This window comes from Rhipicephalus microplus, chromosome 4 (genome assembly GCF_043290135.1).
Source record: "Rhipicephalus microplus isolate Deutch F79 chromosome 4, USDA_Rmic, whole genome shotgun sequence".
Lineage (NCBI taxonomy): Eukaryota > Metazoa > Arthropoda > Arachnida > Ixodida > Ixodidae > Rhipicephalus > Rhipicephalus microplus.
The window spans coordinates 155,379,825-155,402,843 of NC_134703.1; the positions used below are offsets into that span (position 1 = coordinate 155,379,825).

At 44.2% G+C, this 23,019-nt stretch overlaps 1 protein-coding gene across 3 annotated transcripts in view; it reads left to right on the forward strand.

Moving 5' to 3' along the window:
• The window catches only part of LOC119172924 (angiotensin-converting enzyme), a 105,247-nt gene extending 82,434 nt beyond the window's left edge, over positions 1 to 22,813 (forward strand). For all 3 annotated transcript variants that reach the window (XM_075893788.1, XM_037424065.2, XM_075893787.1), the window contains exons 8-14: positions 5,628 to 5,797; positions 6,552 to 6,676; positions 12,269 to 12,367; positions 15,860 to 16,004; positions 17,590 to 17,688; positions 19,478 to 19,600; positions 22,114 to 22,813. In XM_075893788.1, coding sequence (XP_075749903.1) covers positions 5,628 to 5,797; positions 6,552 to 6,676; positions 12,269 to 12,367; positions 15,860 to 16,004; positions 17,590 to 17,688; positions 19,478 to 19,600; positions 22,114 to 22,342 — 990 coding nt within the window. In that variant the 3' untranslated portion in view covers positions 22,343 to 22,813. The remainder of the gene's footprint in view (positions 1 to 5,627; positions 5,798 to 6,551; positions 6,677 to 12,268; positions 12,368 to 15,859; positions 16,005 to 17,589; positions 17,689 to 19,477; positions 19,601 to 22,113) is intronic.
• Positions 22,814 to 23,019: the final 206 nt, after the last annotated feature.

Sequence of the window (23,019 nt, forward strand, 5' to 3'; positions counted from 1 at the left end):
TTTGTAGACTGATAATAAAATGATTTTCCTATGTCCCTTATAGTGGAAGTTATGGCGCTTTTTTACTTCGAATGCATTACAATTGTGTGCAGTAAAGGAGAAGTGCTTGGTTGCGTGCATTATACATCCCTGTAGTAACAATAATTCTAAATTTTACTAAATTCGAATTCAATTAACAATGAAACAATATTTTGTTTTCTTTGTACTTCTATATATTCGATGGCGCGGAAAGCGCGTCAACGATGGCTTCGTAATCAATTTGAGACGCTGGTGTTGTATGCGATGCGGACACCTTCTTTCTAAGTGAGTTATGCTCCTAATCGCCACGTGATCGAACATAGTCGGCACCTAGCGACGAATTGAAGACATCTGAGCCATTTGCATCGCTTAATTCATGCGCAGAGAGGAAAGAGAGAGAGAGAGAGCGAAGAGACCGATAAGGAAGGGGGGACGCACAGATCGTCAACCAAAATCACGGGGTGGGAATGATCTAAAATCGCTCGCGCAGTCCGCTTCCGTCAACAATTCTAGCAGCGCTAAAAGGGCACGCTTGATATGTGCGCGCCCACTGTTCGGGAACAAGAGGTGCTCAGCTGTAGTCCGAGGCAGGCCAATTGCTCCGTACGTTGCAAGCATCACTTGTCTGCTCACGTCACCAGCAGGGCAATAGAGCAAAATGTAGTCTAGAGTCTCCAGGCCATCGCAGTCCATGCAGTATGGACTGCCACGCTCGGAGTGAGGATGTTTTCGTTCGGCGGTGTCGTTGTATCCGGCGTGGAGACGGAGAAGGAAAGTGTGGTCTCGTCTTGGTAATTCCTTGAAAGGGAGCCGCCACGGCGGCTTTCCAGCTGCTACGCGAGGTGTGGCAGCTTGGGCTAGTTGGTATAGCATGACCATAGTTATAGCTCGAGAACAAAACGACGACACAGAGGCTCTGTGTCACAGACACAGAGGAGAGTCTCTGTGTCGTCGTTTTTTTCTCGCGCTATAACTATCGTCATGCTACGCGAGGGTTCGGGTGACGCTCGCGCACGTAGCGGACGGTGAGGAGACGGCCGGCATCCGCGGGGCACACGAAGTTGGTGACGCCGATGCCGCGGTCGTGCGCCTCCCTCGCGGCGCAGTCGGCCGCCTCGTTGCCGGGTATTCCGATGTGTGGAGGCACCCAGTGCAGCGAAAGGTCGCAGCCCATTTGCTGCACGGCGTCTAGCTTCGGAGCAACTCTCTGCGCAAGGAGGCTGCCGTCTTCCTCGCGCGAGATCGCGGCCAAGGCCACCCGGGAGTCGCAGATGATGGCTGCAGCGCTCATGGGCGTCCGCTCACTCAGGAAATCGGCTGCGAAATTATATAGCAGCGAGTTCCGCCCCAGTGCAGAAGGCGAGAAAGGGTAGGCGCCACTAGAGAACCGCGCCGACTGATGGAACAACGCAGGCGGCGGCTGCGGAGCCGTCGTGAAGCACTGACCCGTCGACGTAATTAAGCAGCCAGCCGTTCAGCTGTTCATGAAGGAGGGCGGAGCACTCCTGCTGCATTGCAGCCAGTGGGGTGCTCGCCTTTGCTTTGATGTCGCCAATGGTCTTGGTGATGACCAGAGGAGTGTGGTGGTATAGGGGGGGATAGCCGGCCAGCTGGTGTACTGCATGTACGTCTGGCACAACCGTCAAGAGCTCACTCGCCCGCTGCCCCATGGATGAGTGAGGTAGAGCGTGTAAGCCTGTTCACAAGTACCTGCCCCTGCCTTATGGTTTTCAGCTGCAGTACATGATTTAGTGGCCGCTAGGTCACACGCTGGCAGATGGGAGTTTCCCCCGCTTCAACGGACTTCCCCACACCTGGGAGGTGTGGGGAAGTCCGTAGCACTCCCGCACGGCGTTGCGATGGTCCGCGTCCATGGCAGCCAGCTGGCAAGCACTAAACGAAGCCACTGCTGCCGTGTAGATTACGCGTGCCGATGTGACTGCGTTTTAGACTCGCAGGACTAGGGCAGGGGTGCAGCCGTTACCTCGCGCGAAGAGACTGCATGCGGCGCCGAGTACCTTGCGGTTGCTTGTCCGCAGATTGTTGACGGATGGTCGCCAGATGAGCCGGTGGTCTATGGTCACCCCCAAGTAGCGCACCTTCGAGCTCCACTTGACGCGGAGACCCCAGAGTGAGAGCCGAGGCGTGGAGCGGCGTGTCGACGCTTGCGGGTGGACGAGTACAGTGCCTCCGTCTTAGAGGTGGCGAGCGCCAGTCCAATCCCGCTAAGGAATGCGTCAACCACGTCGATGGCCACCTGGGAGGACTCGAGAAGGGTTTGCCTGCGGCCTGGTGGCGACCCTGGGGCCACAGGCAAACAGCGCAATGTCATCGGCGTAAATCGCCACATGCACATCACAAGCCGTGTTGCGCGGGATGTAGTCGGGCAGCTTGCCAAGAGCCAGATTGAACAGAAAAGGGCTCATTATGCTGCCCTGGGGTACGCCCGCGGTGACAAAGTGGGGACCGCTGATTGTGGATCCAACACGAACACGAAGAGTACGGTCGCCCAAGAAGCTCTCCAGGTAGTCAAACATCCGGGCGCACACACCGAGGTCATGAAGTGCGTCCAAAATCGATGCGTGGAGCGAACAGTCAAACACACTTCTCACGTCGAGCAGCATGAGGATGCCGAATCGCCACGGTACTTGGCCTCCTCGAGGGTGGTGATCACGTCAGCCAGTGAGTCAAAAGTATAGCGCCTTGGGCGAAATCCGCTCTGTTCGGGAGGGAATGCGTTGGTTGCGGAGGCAATCAGCGAAGGCGTCGCAACGCCATGGCTTCCATGACTTTTCCTGCGGACGAGGTGAGTGATACTGGCCGGTAGGGTGAAAGCTCCGTGGCCCGCTTCCGTGGCTTCAGGATGGGCACCACGATCGAGCGCCTCCTTGCAGCCGGAGGCGCCTGATCTGTGCGCCACACTTTGTTGTAGACCTCCAGCAACCGGGGAGCATGGAGGGGTCAATATTCCACAGCACCTGGTAGGTGAAACGTCCACTCCAGGGGTAGGCAGCTTCGTGCGGTTGTTGAGCACTGCGATCAGTTCACTGAGAGTAAACTCCTCGACCCGCGGATCTCTAGCAGAATGCCCTCGGTGGGGAGGTACCACTCGGGAGCGAACAGCTCAGTCCTTTTGAGTGCAGGCACGGGTGGTAGTCCGTGCGGTGGCTGTGGGCAAGCAGGAGGGGCAAACTTGTCTGCCAGCATCTCAGCCAACTCCTCCGTGGCGATCTTCATTGCAACAGCAACACAGATAACTGGGCAGCGAGGCTCTCTGGTGCGAATAACGGCAGCGAATATGCACCAGGCTTGGGCGTGGTTCTGACGGTCATCTAGTGACAAGCAGACGCCGTCGCGACCAGCTCTGGTCGCGACGGCGTCTGGCGTGCTTGCGGCACACCACGCCATTACAGTTATAGGCACGCCAGTGTTCCACCTTAGGCGAGCGCACCGCCACAATTTGCGCCCTGAGACGCGCGGCACGAAGATTGAGGAGGCAGATGTCTGGTGCGGGGGTGCCCGCAAACACGGTGCAGCAGGTGGTAGCTGCGTAGTGGCACTCGGCCAACGGGTGAAGAAGTCTGCAGGGACTGGCACTGTAGCACACATTTCTCTGAAGCACGTCCACTTCACAATACTGCAGGTCCGAATGCACCTCATATATGTTAGCTGAGGGGGCTCTGACCACGATGGGGTAGAGGTCGGAGCCCTGAAAGTCCGGTGCATGTCGCCACTCATAGTTATACGTACCAGAGTCAGGTCGATAGCACTGTCGGACACACCACGACGCGCCAGAGTACAACTACCCGTGTTTATAACAAGCAGTATGGCCTTTTGCACGGCATAGAGGAGGTTGCGCCCACGGCTGGTGGTTCGTCACGCCACTGCCCCATGAGGTGTGGTGAGAGTTATAGTCGCCACCGATGAACATGTGGCGATTTAGGAGGTCTGCGAGGCGGCACACAATATTGGTGTGCCAGCGTGGCGAGTAGTTCCATGTGCGCACGTACACGCTCGCGACACTGGTGTCCGTGCTCCTGATGCGCACGGTCAGGGCGACGGCTTCGAGGGTGTCACAGAGAATGTCCTCGATGTCCACCGCAGCGTGAAAGAGGTCAGCGCGAACATACACCGAAGCCGGTGAGGTGCCAGGAGGATGCTTGCGGTCGAGGAGGCCTTGCAAGGTTCACTGTTCATGTTTGGCTCAGGCGCGTCATGCTGTTGCGTGCGACCATGGATGATGTCATGTTAATATTGAAGAGAAGCTGCCTTGTTTTTTGGGCATCCAGAAAACGAAGCAGCATGGAGCCTCTTGCAATTGGCACACTTAGGTCCTTGTGATGAAGGTCTTTGGCACATCTTCTGCAGCGCCTAGTTCCTCGGCAGTTTTTTGCCAAGTGTCCGAACTTCTGACAGCTATAGCAGCGTCTTGCTGGGCCCAGATATTCCTCAACCGGATGGCTGGTAAATACAAGGAATACTTTCTCTTGAAGGGGTCTGTCATATCTGAATTGTAAAACCACACTTCTCAGTGGGTGCGATGCTACAGTGCCATCTTCTTGTCATATGTAACAGGCCTGGCGTTTAGCCGATGTCACTGCTGTCTCTCTTGAATATTTCGTGCGTTGTTCTTCGCGTATACTCTAGAGGCACATGTCTTATTTTCCCTACATTTCGTATGTATGACTCCGGAATGAATGGCTTCACCAGCAAGCCAGCCAGCAGCGCACACGACAACAAGCTTTTGGCTGAAGCAAGAAAGGTCACAGTGGCTGAGAAACTTTTATCTTTGTTAACTCGGAAAGAACGCACTTTCTCTTTAGCTAGCGCAACAATTTCCGAGGCTACAACATTTGGGTTTAATTCCAGAAGGTTCCCGTTTCCTTTATTGGTCGGAATACCGCAGGAACTTCCTCAAATCTTCTCATTTTATATGTCACTTGAGTGAAACTATCTGCTTCCTAATCAGATTCGATATCTTCATCAATAAAGAAGATGACGATGATCAAAACTTTATTACTCCCAAAACAGGGCACCAGCCGAGAGGTCGGTTACGCTGCTTAGAGGAGTAGGTCGATGTCCCTTCCTGCATGTTGTCGACCTGGTCTTTCACTCTCACCTTTTTCGCTGAGCTTACTTCGTTCGACATGTCCTCAGCGTTCCTCATCGCCACCAAAACGAGTGTTGGTGCCCTTATGTAAAAATTCCTGGCAGAACCAGGTGGACTCACATGCTCGTCGGGTTCGAAGCCCCACTGTGGTAAAGGTGGCCCTTGCCTTGCTTGCACATCCTGTCTGCTTCTGTCCGCCACGGTGACAGTGAAACGTCAGCGCTCAGTGCCGTCTCACCACTTCCTGCTATCGGGGTTCACAGCTGATGTTGTCCTCAACACTGTAAAAAGCTTTTCGTGGCTGGCAAAACCAAATTTGCAGGAGCACAGAAAGCAAAGAACATTCTTCTATCACTCCTCAACTCCTGACTTGATGGCATCGTGTTGTCTATTATATTTTATGCTTTTAAGATATAGAAACAAGCAGGAAAGCAGTGTGCATTATTTGTAAAAATATCCGCCAGATCTTCACCACCCCATGCGTTTCGACATCTTGCAGAACATGACAGTTCTCGACATGTTCAAGATGTCCGAGGAGTTTTTCACATCCATGGGCCTGCCGCCAATGCCTAAAACATTCTGGGAACGGTCGGTGCTGACAAAGCCGACTGACAGAAAGATTGTGTGCCACGCTTCGGCTTGGGATTTCTTCATTGGCAAGGATGTAAGGTGAGCACATGCGTCTCGAACGGGTACAAATAAAAAAACTGTAGAAGTGGAGTGAAGGCCGCAGACGCTGGACAAAGCCGAATAGTCGTTCATCTCGAAGGAAAACGCTGCTCTAAAGTGTATACATGCATATGAATGTTCATGTTGTATGGTAACACGCACTTCCACAACTGCAGTTATGGTTACGCATTGATATTGGAATCGAAACAGCTTTACTAAAGCGGAACAACGACGAAATTTCGAACCATGTAAGAATGTTTTGCCACAGATAACGAATACGTTGGAGACCCTCCCGGTGACTTTTCCTTTGACATTAGCATGGGGGTGGATTCACAGCAATAAAGCTCGCATGAAATAGATATGTTTTCGGTGCACAAGTCAATGAAGGCACTGTCGTTAGCACTTACTGCAAAACTAAATGTAAGATCGCCTGCAGTTAAGACAAGACTGTTCGCATAATAGGGATATTTTGAAATTATTGACGCATCGAGATATAGCCTCACGCCCTGCGTATAAGTTCTTTGGAAGGCGTTCCGCGTTCTTTCAAACGCCTGGTGGTTCTCGTTCCTAACTCCCCTTTCTCAAGAACCTAAAGATATGCTGCATAGCTAATCACTTACTACCAATGGAAGCAAAGTAAGTGAAATTTTATGACAGTTGGCATTGAAGAATTTTTTTTGCGTGTTATCAGCTATATTGTGATATAGAGGCTTTTGTAAAAATGTTGCTCATTTGTGGCACCGTATACCAACAGGATCAAGCAATGCACCCAGGTGCAGATGGACGATCTGCTTGTTGTTCACCACGAAATGGGCCATGTTGAGTACTTCCTCAAGTACGCCAAGCAGCCGGTCGTATTCAGGACAGGGGCGAACCCTGGTGAGTGCACATATTTATTTTATCAATTGTTTTTTTTTTCATCATAATAACGATGTGGCATTCGCACCCCAGTCATCCATAGCTTAAAGGGACAGCTCTTTATTTCGTCGTTATATGTTTACTAGCAGAGGAGGAAGCCATAGAGAAAATTTTCACTTCTTATTTTCCCACTTAAATCTCTGAAGTTGACGTCACGAATTTCATAGTATTTTCCGAGTTTTTGGTATATTGGGTCAACAAATTTTTTAAACATCGTATAATAAATCTATGGCTCTCTCAGAACACAATACACTTCATCTTTGCCAATTGAGAACAAACTACGTAGGCCCACACCCTGTCGGAATATATTACGGCGACTGCGTTAATGTCAGAGTGGCACAGCCATGATCATTTTCGTGTGTTTGTTTTTTTTTTGCTTACTTCGCATCGGAAATTTTAGAATATATTGAAAACAAATGATTCACTCAAATGAGAGAACTAAGTTTTTTTCTTTACAGTCCCTTTAACTGCCGATCGGTATCTCCCGAGAACACGCCAGCCAAATATTACAGCGCAGCACGCAGCCGAGAATTTACAATAAATACTCAAAGTTAGCCTAACTAACCACTTTCATTTCTCTCGACAAATGACATTAAACAATCAAAAATAAGTTTTCACGGTCATTCTATCAGCCATCGGCCGATTTGGGCATGACACACTCGGTCGCTACCGGGGCAGCCGGAGGAGGCCGCGACTTGTCCACGCGTACGCGCCCGATCGCACTGAAAAGCTGCGCATTCGAGGAAAAAAAAAAAAGCAAAAAGTGGTCAAGGTCACGAGGCGCGCGTGAGTATTTTTTGTTTTATTTTCCTGTGCCATCCCTACTTAGCTTTCAGCGCTTTTATCGGGACGAGAGAAGACACTTGCAGCGTGCTACAAATCGTCGTAGCTCCGCTCGTACTGAGTGGATTGTAAAACTTCTTGCGGTGGTGAATTCATGAGACAATAAGCTCACCTAGTGAATCTATTCTATGGCTACTTGGAAAAGTGTTGCAGGACATTTTGAAGGATGTCATGACAAGATTCGATTATAAATATTTGCACATTGTGCTATATAAGCTCACATGTAATCTCAGAATATCTTCTCATGATTGCGGGCATTGCTTTCATCTTTATACAGTCATCCAGTTTCTCTACAACAATACCAGACCAGTGGTCGATGGTCGTAGATGAAACTATTTCAGGAATTTATTCTTCACAATTGTACGCCGTTAGGGTCTGAGCAAGCGGCATAATTAATTCTTCAATTACTCAAAAATATTAAATATTGTTGAAGGACATCAGAACCCATTCAAAGATTTTAGACAGTGTTAGAAAATGTGACACTAAAATTACGTTGTGTGGTCTTTTGTTCCATGGTCTAAAAACAAAGCTGCCAATTTAAAAAAAAAATATGCCTCGCTGTGGTGAACACTAAGTGTGCCACAGCGCAGCGGGTGGCGCTGCCAGCGTGTCGCAGACCGACGTTCCTTTCAATCCCTTTGCACCGCCTAACAAAGGCGTGGACAAGGAGAAGAGAGAAAAACCGGTCCCTGAGTCGGCCGAGTTCAACAAACAATAATAAAGTTAGTTGGTATTGAGACTCTCAGCAGCACGCTTCGTCTCTGCGTTCCTGGCACGCACAAACACTACATCACTTTTGCGCATCTGGAACACTGTGTATTTCAATAGCAGAAAATTAATAATGGCAAAGTGATAGACCACGGCACTTAGCATTAAACATCATTGTAACGCAACATTAAACTCGACCACGGTTTTAAATCATAAGAGCAGTGATGTAACTACATAGGACGGTGCCCATGGCAAGAAATGTGCTCATGGAAGAGCTACAAGATATATATAATTCTGTGCCCCTCATGATGACCATAATGGGGATGAATATAATTATTATTATTGTAGTACTAGTATTTACATTAGTATACTAGTATTTATTATTTTATTTATGCACAAAAAAATCTGGCCATTTTGTGCAAGCGAATGAGTGATTTCTTGATAGATTGTTCATTTCAGTGGACCAGAGCCGTCTTGCATGTCCACACGTTATACAATACACCAGAAGTTCACAAGGTTAGAAAAAATGTGAAAGAAGATATGGACCTACCTGTTGTTTTCTCACTTCACAAGAAACATTCGATTTTTGCAAATTAGGCTAGATACAATCACACAAAAGAAAACGATGAGGCACATGTAAATGGTAGTTCTTAATGCTTTTGGCTGCATCACCATGAAATGTATTGGTAAACGTTATTTGTTGCCTGCATGTCATGGAGAATAAAGTGCCGATCGATAAAATAATGAGGAGGGGTCACTCAATTTGATGGAAGATAGCATTCTGTGAACGAGTTTCTGATTTCATAAAGATGTGAGAGAAAGTTTGCTAGAAAGGCCATACTTATGTTTTTAATTTCATTATTTCATCTTGACATCTGCCTATGAAAGCTCACCCTAAGCTTGGAGGCTGACATGTCTGGTGATCGTGTTGTTCGAGGTATAGCGCATCCAGGACGGGACAGAGAAGAAGACACAGAACACATACACGGCGTTACATATATACATGAATACATGAATAACCAATAAGCCATGAATCAGCCAAGACACATAATAACAACAAGCTAAGATACATGAATAACCAACAAGCCCGCCGTGCAACCTTATGTCTGGTGAGTTGGTGAAGAGGCTCTCGATCGCCGCTCTTCAGCAACCAAATCGTGGGCAAAGCTTTCTCTTTCCTACTGTTACCACGGGTACCAGTCTTTCTTACCATCTGTCACCACAGATATATACGTAACCGAGTTGGCTTGGATCGAACCGGAATAAAACGTTCATTTCAAGCTATAATTTCAGTGGCGAAGCTAGACAGAGGCTTGCAGGTTAAACCTTGCACAGCCCCACTATTGTTCTAGTTTGCATGTGTGTGTGTGTGTGTGTGTGTGTGTGTGTGTGTGCGTGTGTGTGTGTGCACGTGTGCGCGCATTCCAAAAGCAAAAGGGGAGCCAAAACCCCAGAACAAAAAGGGGGGTATTCGTCCAATACTCTGCGTAGGCACGTTCATAGTTAAAGTTGCGCTTATAAGAAAACTGGCCTAAACTGACTAATTTATCTCATTGCTTTTCATATAGCCTTGGATATGAGCGAGGAAAAATTAAGAAAACAAGATACATTTTGAAGTTATGGCCCAGAAACGTGCTCTTGGAAGGGCTACAAGATATGCTAGCCTTTACTCCCAGAATATCAAGACAAAAGATAGACCAAAACAACTGAAAAAGGCAGTGCTGTTTGTGCAAAGCACCCACAAATAGAATGTGAGAAGCCTTCCAAAAAATCATTTTGTTTTTTGAAGGAAAGCAGCATCATTTAATTAGTCAGATGAGTTTCTATAACCTCACAAGTGGTACCAGGGGGAAAAGGGGTGTTGGAATTGTGTGAAAGCGTGCCCCACTAGTTTTGAACCTGTAGGGCCGAACTTTCCATGGGTCGCAGGGCAGTAGCACACCATTTCCGTGCTCACTAGGTCCCCAAGTGCGTGTTTGATGGACTCGGCTCGGCGCCCCCTCCAAAGTGGCACCCAGGACACTTGTACCTCCTTACCTCCTTGCCCCACCCTAGTTACGCCACTGCATAAGAGATAGGTCGGCGATATACACAGATGTAAACAATTGCAGTTTTTTTTAAAATACTGATTCCCTTGCAGACGTGCAACAATATAATCAAGCAAAATTCACGACTGTTTTTTGTTCCCCTCTTTATAAGCTTCGAGAATATCTGAAAAGCCGGGAAAAATAACACAGAAAAGATGATGTCAAAAAAAAAAAACAGCTTCGCTATGTATTGCAAGTTCTACAACGTTTTAAATGAATATCTAGAGCATGAAATGTACATATAGAGAGATAATCAGTAAAGTAATTGTGAGATAGGCTGAGCTAGACTAATTACAGTACCTGATCTAAACTACCTGAGGGGCATGAATTAAAGAGGGTAATTCTTTGGGAAGATATACAGTTCATAGGACTTACGATGCACAAAAAAGAAACGTGAACACAGGTATGATGAAAACGAAATGAAAATGAGTATCTATCTATTCCCCAAGTTCTCCAGCAGCTACAGGCAGACATACGGCTACAGCTGAACTAAACATCCAAGCGAGCTGAAAGCTTTGTAGGCTTTGTGGACAAATCAATAAAGCAAGGTGGCATAGCTAGCTGTGGCCCTTTCACCTGCCTTCTCGTTACGGATAGTTTAGCTCGTTTCGCATACACACAGCTTTCTTTACTATAGGTACTATAGACCCATTTCATGTTTGTAGACTGTGGTAGGCGCCGTCAGAACAATGAGGTGCTAGTCGCAGGTTCCGCCCAGCCCAAAGCTTGCCACTGCCCTCTATGATCACATCACAACTGGCACAGCAACTGCAAAGCTGTTTCCAAGCATAGTGCGTCGGGGAACAGCCTGGGATTGAGGTCTACCACTGTTTACAAACATGAAATATATAGATCTACATATTCCACGCACACAGTAACTCTACCAGAAGGGTGACAGGAGCGTCAGGTGGTGGCAAACAGGACTGAAAAACCCGACAGACATAGGCGTGCACAGGGTTAGCATTCGGGAGGGGGGGTGGGGGCAAAGGTTTGTTAGAGCACCCCCCTCCTGATTATGTCAATGTATGGGGTCAACTTTGTGACGCTCTCTCACGAGTCGCATCGCTGCCCCTCCCTAATTTGTCATTGTGTGGCGCTGACTTCGTGCCTTCCTCTTAGGTGATTAGAGGGGGCGGCCGGCCCTGCTGCCCCCTCGTGCGCACGCCAGCAGGTGCTGAGAGATTACTCGCGTTTATTTTGTTTTTTTCTAGTGCGATAGTGGTTATAAGAAAACTTCGGGTCCATTTTTGTCGTTGAGATCCTCCATGATGTTCCGTGTAAATTTCAGGAATGCTAGCATGGTGCAGCGCGTTGTATGTTTCAAGTGAGAGTGGAAGCCTGTAGTGAAAGCCTGCAGTGGCAGCCGAGGATAGCGGCCCCAGCAAAGAATCAACATTCTGAGTGGCTCCAGCAGAAATTTGTACACTGATTGGATGGGCACGGTTGCTGTGTCTTGAGAGATCAGCAAATGGATAATACCTTTGTACGTGTGTGTTCTCGCCGTTAATTTGGTAGAAATGATTTCAATGCATGCGTTTCGTAGAGCTATGCCAGGTTGGATGCCAAAGAAGTCAAATGCTAACGTTACTTCATATAACATTCCAAGCTGTTACTGTTGCATCCATTATTTTGGCCTGGTGACATAATAGTGATATTTTTTTCTTGGTATTTCATGTTTTACCTATCTGCTCATACAACCAGCAGCTAGAATCAATTGTTAAAACAGATCAAGTGGCATATGTACAACAGCATTGTAGGGGGTAACACCTTACCAAAGAACACACTTCACACCACTAAGTACAGCAACTGCTCATTGTTGCTTTAGATATCTTGTTCAAGCTCGTATTTTACAACTGAGTGCCACTGTATAAATAGTGTAATATTCGTCTAAGAAGTTCTTGTTTCCTGTCATAAGGTTTCCATGAGGCAATCGGAGATACAATCGCTCTCTCCGTGGCCACACCGAAGCACTTGAAAGCAGTTGGCCTACTGGAAGACAGAATGGAGGACGAAGGTACAGTGCAAATGTTTATCATCAAGCTTTCTGTAGTGCTTGCCATTTCAGGGAGTACAGACACTATGAGAAAAATGCTAAATATGCAATTATGAAAACAAACTGAATAAAACTCCGACCGAAAGTGCAAAGCGGGAAAAAATGTCTGTATCCAGTTATTTTATTCACACAAAACCTTAAAAGAGGTGACATATGTTAGCATTATTAATAACAAAAAATTGGACAGTGTGATGTATGCAGGCATCGCTCAACATGTATATTTTTATTTGTGTATGCGCGTTTATGTATAATTTGAACCCACTCACTCGCTGCTGACACGTGTGCAGTTGGTCAAAATGAATGTTTAGAGGTGGCTCATTGGTTCATAATTAGACAAGTTGCAAGAAATTAAGCTTCAAAGCTTCACTGATGCCAAACCAAGCCTTTGAGAGGTGACATACACTCTCAATGGAGACTCTCTCCATTTGCCTCGACTGGTATACATAAGCTGCCAGAGGAGTGTGTCGTGCATTTTGCACTGCTGGCATGTCTGAGAGAAGAATTTATTGGCACAGAGGAGAGTGAAAGATAACAAATGCAGAATACAGCATAAATAAATGACACTGACACACTAGAAAGCTAGTGGATGAAAGGGGAGTACAGTAAGTTGCCGTGGAGGAGAGAAGTGGTAGATGAGATATTTCTTCAAAGTAAGAATTCAGAAAATTTAGTGATTTCTTCCACAAATGCTGTGAAGGGGCCATCTAACACATTTATTTCATGCGCGAGCATGTGACAAAAGAACAATCCGGTTTTGTCATGCACAAATTTGTTTTGTAAGCTTGTGCCACTAAGGTGAGTGAAGCGTATTCTAAAGTGAATGCAAAACGCATTTATTTCAAGGGCAGTGGCCAGATGTGTGCCAATGCTGCATCCAACACAAGCCGCAATATTCTCTTCAAAATAGGTGGCACAACCAGTCCAAGTCATGGGTGTAAGAATGACACATTTAGTGGCTACACAGGCTGCCTGCGATGTTTCAGCAGTTCCCTGAATAGTGCCATCATCATAGTGCTTTCTCTGCAGTTCTCTTATTTTTGTGTTAAAAGTGCTCAATGTACAAGGCCTCGGCTACAAGGTCTGTAGGAAGTTTCTTGTAAATATTTGTGCCTCCTGCCACTGAGTGCATGTCCCCCTTACGTTGTGCTTACTTGATTAAGCATTTTTGCTGAAGGCAACAAGACAAGAGTTAACCAGCCCCATAAAAGTGTGTCACCTGAAACTCAAAACTTAATGTGTTCACAAAATGCTGGCAGAGGTTTTTAATGCTTTGCCAAAGCACTTTTCCACATGGTGCCTTTTCATCAATGCAGGAACATGCGATTGGCATTGTAGAGGTGTTTTGTTAGGCCTAGGATTGTGGCACGCTTTACGAAAATGTCAAGATGTCTGATACCTCACAGGTGAACGTCTCTGTCACCTTGCAAAGATGCACATGCTTTGTATGAGCAAAACATCCTTCAAAGTTGAATACCACATCACAATGTGTTAAGGCGTCATCATTACCTCAACATTTGACAGGATTATTTGGGACGCTTGCAGGCACAATGTTCAGTTGACATGTCTCAAATTGTATGGAAGTATGCAGATGTCAACATTACATGACATTGTAATTACTGCAATAACAACACTTGCAGTATAAACACTACATAAGAATAGGTCAAGATTCCATCCCAACTCATTCGTATAACACAGCGGTTGCAGAAGGTTACTGTTCCACTCTTCAGTCGATAAGCAAAGCATCAAGGTACTTCGGAGTATACTAAATTTATGATTGTATGATTACTATAAATTTGTAACTTTTACTACAATAAAACACATTTCTGAGATAAATAACACACAGATGTGGTTCAACACATCCCTACCCGGTCATTCAACACAGTGATTTGGCACAGTCACCCACTCTCCTATTGATGACTGAAGGGCACTGACACAAAAGTGTCACATCTGTTTTTGTTTTGTATTTTTTGTAACAGATCCCTATTGACCCACTTATTACAGATAGAAAGCTCATTTGCTCTCACACGCAATGGTTAGTTGTTTGGAGGTGGTTTTCTTGCAGCCCGGCGCAGTTACAGAGAGCAACGAGTGATGCACGACCCACAGTAGTTTTCATGTAAACATAGCCGGCCTTCGTTAGCTGAGCACACAAAACCGCATGTGCAAGAGCACCACTTTGGCCACTCTTTTCAGTGAAGGCATCCTGTGCGCTGCTATAATCTCTTCTGAGGAGCTGCGAATAAGACTGAGCTCACAAAAGTGCACTGTTGAGGCGAGGACATCAGCCTTTGTGCGGCCGTACATGTCTGCCCCCTCTTTCAGTTGAAACGATCTGCTAAGAAGGAGGGCTCGCAGGGATCATGGCAGTCAACTCTTGACACAAGGGGGTAGGCTTGTTTACACGAAAAACAAAGGCGTGTCACACGCCTCACATTTTAAAACTTAATTTAAATAATTTCCAGGGTATTATTTGTTGATATTTCGTAGATCATAAATGTGAGTCTGCACAAATCTCTATGCCACAAGTTATCTTGCCCTCATATATTTGTGTCAGTACTCCTTAAAGTGTCAATGTACATCAAAGTTCGCTAATAATAATATTACAATATAATAAATTTGCGAGGAGACAGCACTTCTCTAGCATTGCTTCCGCATCTGTAGAAACAATTCTTTCAACTTATGTGCCAGACTTTACTCATACAGGAAGCAGAGCATACGTGTATAGTGTGCAATAATTTTCTTTAAAATCTACGGTGAAATAAAGGAATAGGACAATAGGCCAAGCAATCCTCAGTACTGTTTCATGCTAGTATTTCGCAGTGCTCACTTTGCATCCAACACTGAGATGCCATGCTTGGCAGGTTAGTCTAGCAACAAGCTTGGCATGCTATATGAAGGGGAGGGGGGGGGGGGGGAGTCCAAAGGAAAGAATCAACGAAACTAAATTTGTGACTTTTCAATCACTTGTCTTAAATACATGCAAACCACTTTTCAGATCATCGTGACAGTTGTGCGATCTGACTGAGATTATGAATATTTTTTTCTCAATGTGTGTAGCACGATGAAGTTAAATGAGTGCTAGTTATCTAATCAGAAAATTTTTCAAATGTGAACACTGCGTTTCAAGTCACTTGAAAAAACACACAGTGCGCACCGACCTTCCATAGTCGAGGTGTGCTATTGTAACCACCGCCACTCAAGGAATGTACCATGCTAGTGAAACAATGGTGACGGCTTCACTATGTTTACATCAAGTGCTTTTATGGCTTTATGACACAGATGACATGAACATGTCAATGGCATTGAGGTGATCACCTGTCGCTAGTGTGGAGAAAGGACAGGCAGCACAGATGCTCTGCAATTACTGAAGGATCTCCCAGAAAATAGATGAATGAGTGGCGTGAAAGAATAGTTGAGAAAACAAACCTGAAGCATTTTCACCGTGCATTTCAGAAACGGACATCAACTACCTGTACAGCATTGCCATGGATAAGGTGTCCGTCATTCCCTCAGTGTACATTTATGACCTCTGGAGGTGGAACGTGTTTAAGGGAAAGTATAAGCCCGAAGACTACAACAAGGCTTGGTGGACACTGCTGTGAGTTTCAGCTAACTGCTTTAATCAGGGTCTCATGACTTTCATAAATGACCAAGTGCACTTAACACTGCTCGAAGCAAAGAGTTCCACACTGATTCCGACAATAACAGGTGCTTCAGCATGTATAAAGAAAACACTATATGTGAGTGGTTCTGTATTTCAGTTCTATCAACAAGTACCTTCAATATAAAATGCTTGGTTTTATGCTAAGCAACAAAACGCTCTGCGACTTGTATCTGGCACGAAAAACAATTTTGGAAATCTTTTATGTGCTCAACGAGCTTATTGTGCACCAAACCTTAAAAGAAGGCAAATCGTTTGTAGGGATTGTTTTTTACACACCCTAATAAGCCAAACACATAGTTAAGAGAATCAAAGCATAATCAAAGCACTTGTTACTTTCAAGTGTTATGTGGTAACTTGGACAAAAATTATGATACTTAGGCTAGGGATTCTGGCCCCACATGCAGTGAAGGTGCTTTCCCAGTCCTATTATTAATTTCATAATGATTATACTACAATTGAAACTAACATATAAAAATGACCCATGCTTTCCTTGCCTTAATTGTGTGTTAGGTTTATTAGGCTGTAGATCAAACCAAACATGAAAGGAGGCCTAGAGGAGTAAGGCAAAAACATAACTGCCTGAAACTATTGCGCACTGCAAAGCAGAGTAATTTAGGTTTGGCAGTGAAAGAAAATACCTAGTAACCAACCGGTAAAATAGCCATCTCTTAAACCGCACTGAGTGCCCACTTGTCCTCATAAATCTTTGGGTCAAGTTGTTTAACACTTTGAAGAGCGTGGGCTGATTTCTATTTCTCGACCAAACATTTTTGCATGCAAAACTATGAACACAATGAGAGGAAAAAAATATTATTGATAACCACCTGGAAAAACAGAGAAGTTGTTTATTTTACATATGGCATAAATTATACCAAAAGTAATGAAAGGCATAACTGAATTAGCCGGGTGAGAATAAAAGTTTTCTAAAGTGAACGAAATGTCCATAAACCAAATAAATGAATCGACGTGTACACTAAGTGACTTACAATTGATCATTAGACACATAAGCAGAATCGTATGCAAATCAATGTTTACTAAACTTAATCAAAAAGTGAAATACATGAAAATTATAGTTCTCAAGGATGTATCGAATGTGAATTATTAGCGAACTAACTGCTAAAGTGATATTAAGTGAATTAGCAGGGAAATTAAAATGAGTGTAACCTGTTCTCTCAGCACTAGCAGAAGAGCATTAATTTGCTCTTGAGATTTGTCAACTTTATGAAACAGCACTGACTTTTTGCATTAACATTGACCGCCTGAGGTTCTAAATGTCGCCCTACTGGGTGAAACCATTTTTCTGGCATAGTGCATACTACTCGAGAACGCACGTGCAAAATAGGTGTGATACTGTTCGGCCTGAATGGCTACAAAGGCAGACTATGGTGTGAGATAATTTGCTGCAATGCATTTTATTCTATTAGGTGATAATTCTGATGCCTTTCTTATCTAAGAAAAAACTTTTTTTTACACATCTGTTACGTAAGAAATGACTGAAGATGTTGAACTTGTATTTCAGACTGAATTACCAAGGAATCTGCCCCGGTGTCCCACGAGCACCAGATGATTTCGACCCACCATCAAAATACCACATATCTGCCAATGTACCATATATTAGGTAAGCTTAATTTTTTTTACAGAATCCTAAACAATTTACACATAGAAGACAATGTATTCGACAAAGAAGAGAATTCTACATACTAAGTCAAAACACAAATTCTAGTCAAAAATGAAATAATTTTCAAGCTTTCCTATGTACAGTGGCCGCTCACCACACATTGTTCTCGAATATTCTATCTTCCATTATGTGACATTGGCAAATGCTAGCATTTTCATTAAGTGCCCAATGTTGTGCTGTAATGTTTCAATCATGTGCAATTCTTTATCATGTGATACAACTTGCACAGGTGGGCTCCTTTGTGCACGAGAACGAGAGAATGGTTTTACCGCAATATAGTACAAGTTTGGAGGCAAAATATATATCGTGGGTTAAGGCTATGATTTCTCAGTGCTAGAATAGGTATTAGAAAAATTAACCTGCCTGCACTGTCACAGCACGTCAAGTCTGCCTCATTCTGTAAGCTTGTAAATCAACAATGACTCGTCACTAAACAGATAAAGCAGGCCTTTTCTTTTTACTTGCGAGAAACTCTTACAGGGCAAATATTGTCGTGACATACCTCTAAAAATAATGAAGAAAAAATATTACTCTTGAATTAGTCTACATAAGATGACTTCATCAAATTTTAAAGAAACTTATACTTTTGAACGCAGTGAGAAATGTATTCTGCTTTTATGACAATATATATATAGATATATATAGTGAGTCATAATTTATGGCCACACAAAGAGGTGTCTTATTTGATCAAGATTGCAAAAAGATATCAGAATTATTTGATGAAGTATATATATATTATATATATATATATATATATATATATATATATATATATATATATATATATATATATATATATATACGTCATCAAATAATTCTGATCTTTTTTCAATCTTGATCAAATAAGACACCTCTTTGTGTGGCCATAAATTATGACTGTATACTAGTAGTAATTCAAATACATTGTGAAACATTGGCTCAATTGCGAGCAGCTATATTTTCTTGTGAAAGTGAGGTTTCATTTGTGCAGATGTGAAAGCCTTTATGAATACTTTTGAAAGAAAACTAGTGGACCCGTTTATTCTTCTTTTTTTACTCTGCAATGGTTTCATCACTTAAAGGGGCCCTGAAACACTTTTTCAAGTAACCACAAAATGAATTCATTGGAAAAGCTTATTGCCTCACGAATTCAACGCCCCCAAAATTTTAAGAATCTGTCCAGTGCGAGCGGAGTTACAAAGGTTTGTCGCACGCTGCAATTGCATTCTCTCTTCTCTTGTCCCAACAGCAGCGCCGGAAGCTAAGCAGGGAGGGATGGCAAGGCACAAGAAAAATGTTACACGAGCCTCGTTGCCTTGAGCGCTTTTTTTTTTCTTCAGATGCACCGCTTTTTCGGTGTGATCGCGCGTGCACACGTGAACAAGTCGCGGCGATCTCTGTAACGAGCGAGCGCCCCATCTGCAAATCAGCCAATGGCTGATCAACGCCTCCTATATGGGTAATTCACGTGTGATTTTTGGGCATATTCTGCCATTTGTTGAGAGAAGAGAAAACAATTCTTAGCCGACTTGGGTAATTTATTGCGAATTCCAGGCCGCGTACTGTGCTATAATATATGGCTCGCGTATTGTCGGGAGCCTCTATTACCGATCGGCAGCCTTTTCCGACCATGCTCAATAAGTGTTGCAGGGCCCCTTTAACATGCCCAAATGTTGTGAGTTGTAGCTCCATTTTCGTGCCCTTAAAGCAACCTTAAACACCTGTTTTTTTTTTTCTTTCTTCTATTCAGGTATTTTGCAAGCATAGTTCTGCAGTTCCAGTTCTACAAGGCGCTCTGTGAAGAGGCCAATCACACTGGCCCACTGCACAAGTGTGACTTCTACAGGTCGAAAGAAGCAGGAAAACTATTTGGGTACGTTTATTGCGCATTCCAGAGAAATGACTAAAATTATGGTGAAACTGCATAGTAATTTAAGGGTTGCTAAGAGGAGCATAGAAGTCCTCTTCAAGAAACCACAGCGAATGAACACAGGTTTCCCATGCGAAGGTGTCAGTGAGCTGCACGTAGAATTTCTCGTTACGCATCACTGCATCAGTTAAGTAACATTTGCAGATGATGTTACAAATGACATAGCACCAGGCAGTGTTACTTAGCACGTCTTAGTGTTCTACCCACTACCAAGCTGATATGTGGGCTTTAAGGTCCCAAACCCACCATACGATTATGAGAGACGTCGTAGTGCAGGGCTGCGGAAATTTCGACCACCTGGGGTTCTTCAACCTGCACCCCGGCCTACAGAATTTTCGCCTTCATCAAAAATGCAGTCACCACAGCCGGGATTCTATCTCGCAACCTGCGGGTCAGCAGCTGAGTAGTTTAGCCACTAGACCACCGCGGCGGAGCCATTAGCTAAGCTCTTGAGATTCTTCTCTATATACGTACCTGCCAAGAGCTAGCAGCGTTATGAAGCAAAATACCACATAGTTTTTCTCTTCTGCAGTGTAGTTACAGCGTTATGTTATACTGTCAGCAGGTGTTCAACACAGAAAGGTGCTGAATTATTTTTGAGAAGTGTACTGTGGACAGCAGTACACTGCTGTCCACGTCCAGTTCTGTAATCATAAGCTGTTTATCGTCCCCTGAGTTACTTATCGAGACAATGTCATCAGCGAATCACAGTTTACTAAGATACTCTCCATTAACTCTCATTTCTAACTGTTCCCATACTAGGGTCCCGAATACCTCCTGTAAACACGGGGTGAATAGCATTGGAGAGATCGTGTCTCGCTTCCTTACACCCTTGTTTATTGGGATTCTTTCACTTTCTTAATGGAGAACTAGTGTACTTGTGGAGCCACGGTAGATCCCTGCCAGTATGTTTATGTAGGGTTCTTCGATGCCCTCATTCCGTAGTGCCTGCATTACTGCTGATGCCTCGATTGAGTCAAGCGCCTTCTCGTAATTTATGAAAGCTATGTATAGGGGTTGGTTGTATTCAATGCTTTTTTATTACCTGATTGATAGCATGAATATGGTCTATTGCAGACTAGCCTGTTGCTTGGTCCTTTGTTTGACTGAACTCTAATATCGCCCTAATTCTATTAGCTATTATTTTTGTAAATAGTTTGTAGAGAATGTACAGTAAGCTGATTAGCCTGTATTCCTTGATGTGTTGTGAGAGAAGCAATTGTGAGAAACAATAATGGATCGAAGGAATTCAACATTCTACTAGTAACAACAGAGGAAGTAAGGAAAGCCCTAAAAAGAATACAAAAAGGCAAAGCCACTGATGAGGATAAGGTAACAACGGGCCTCCTAAAAGATGACGGAGATATTGTGTTAGAAAAATTAGCCACCTTATATACACAGTGTCTCTAGACGGGAAGGGTACCAGAATCTTGGAAAACCGCCAACATCATCTTAATCCATAATGAGCTCATTACTAAATCGAATATGTTGTGATGCAGGTAAAGTTGAATACTGGCAACACATGCCATCCGAAAAGAGATACACGTAGCTTCTTTTCCCCTGTTCCACTGCAATGCCTTTCATGTTTGTGGGCCCTGTTTCATATCTGCCATAACAATGTAGCTAGATCAGCATGAATATTCTAACAATGCAAGCAAGCACTCACCGGTTGGGCAAAGTCCACTTGAAAGGACGTAGCATTATTCTCATGCTGAATGGGGTGGCAAACTGAATTCACAAAGCAGAAAGTGCAGTCACCATAAAAAATGTTTAAATTTAGCGACCAATGGCAGGATCATTTCTGAGGTGACTTATTCACTGCTATACACTTGCATAGGATTTTTGAGGGGAAACTACAGTTATTTGATACAGTAAGTGATTCAACACACACAGATTCAACATATTCAGGTTTGAATGCACACCATAATTCTACTCAAAGTTTTAGGTTTTCAAGTTCTGTGCACTACTCTTTGGCCATTTCCGCAGACAATGTGAAAAGTTCGTGATGCATGAAACTTACTGAATGTACAACATAATCGGTGACTGCAATAATATCTCGACACACTGTGGCTGAATCAAGCAGCAGAACACACACAGCACCGCTTCCGATCATGTCTTCACTAATTCGTAGTGCAATAAAGGTACGTGCTGGTTAGGGCTCTCCATTTTCAACCATAAATTCATTGTTACTAGTGATTAGATCTATAAAAACGAGACCTACAAACTCCTGACTGAGCTGTGCAAGAAGTCCCTAAGTCACAAATGGTTAATAAATTATGGGTAATCACGAAAGTTATACAAATTTAGAACAAAGAAAGCTATACACAGTAAAAGAACAAATTTTAAAGCAGAGTATACATTGTGGCTTAGAGTTCATGCGCACACATGCATACATTGTGTTGCCGTAGCAAAGCAAGGTCACACGCTAAACACACAAAACATTTCTTTTCATGCAGGGATGTGATGGAGCTGGGATACTCCAAACCATGGCCAGAAGCTTTGGCCATGCTAACCAAAAACAGGATGAGAGAAATGGATGCCAGTGCACTTCTGGAGTACTTCGACCCCCTCTATCAATGGCTGAAAGAGTACAACAAGGGAACGTATGTTGGCTGGAAGAGCAATAATCCGACTGCTTGCCCAGGGACTACAAGAATGTGCACTATCAAAGGAAAACACAAATAACTGAGGACTGAATGCCAGAGACATCCATTAATATTCCTGGAGATGTCTCAAGACCCACTTGATGCACAGCACATTTCTCAATCCATAGAAGATACACAAAACAAAAACAAGTTCACATAAATAAAAACTGAGCCCACACATCATGGATCAGAAGCCTTTTGTAGCTCTCAGTTTAGATGTCAAACATTCTTTCTGTGACTCGTCATTGAACCAACTGTTTGTGAACGCTTAAGCAATGTGTTAATATGCTATCACGCACTATCACTATTTTTCAACTCTTTCAAATCTTTGGCATTTACTTAGCAAGTTACTTTGGCATTTATGCAGCATTGCTTCCTTTTGAAAGGTTTCAAGTCCCAGTGTAACAAACTTCTGAAAGACCACATTGCATGAGCAAATTGTGAAAATAAGAAAATGTGTATTCAATGTTCCTAATCTGCATAATAAAGTACTATAAAAAATTTGTAATAATTGTGATATATATGTAAAAAAAATGGACGTAAAGGCAATTTTCCACTGGCAGAGACTGAACCAACAATTATAGGATCTTCAGAATCTGAATGTTGCAGGTCTGGTCCCTGCAAGCGGGGGGTTGTCTTTTTGTCCCCTTTAGTCCTGGCTCATTGATATCACAGTTACATTCCAATGCACTTAGAACGGTACAATTACGATTCACT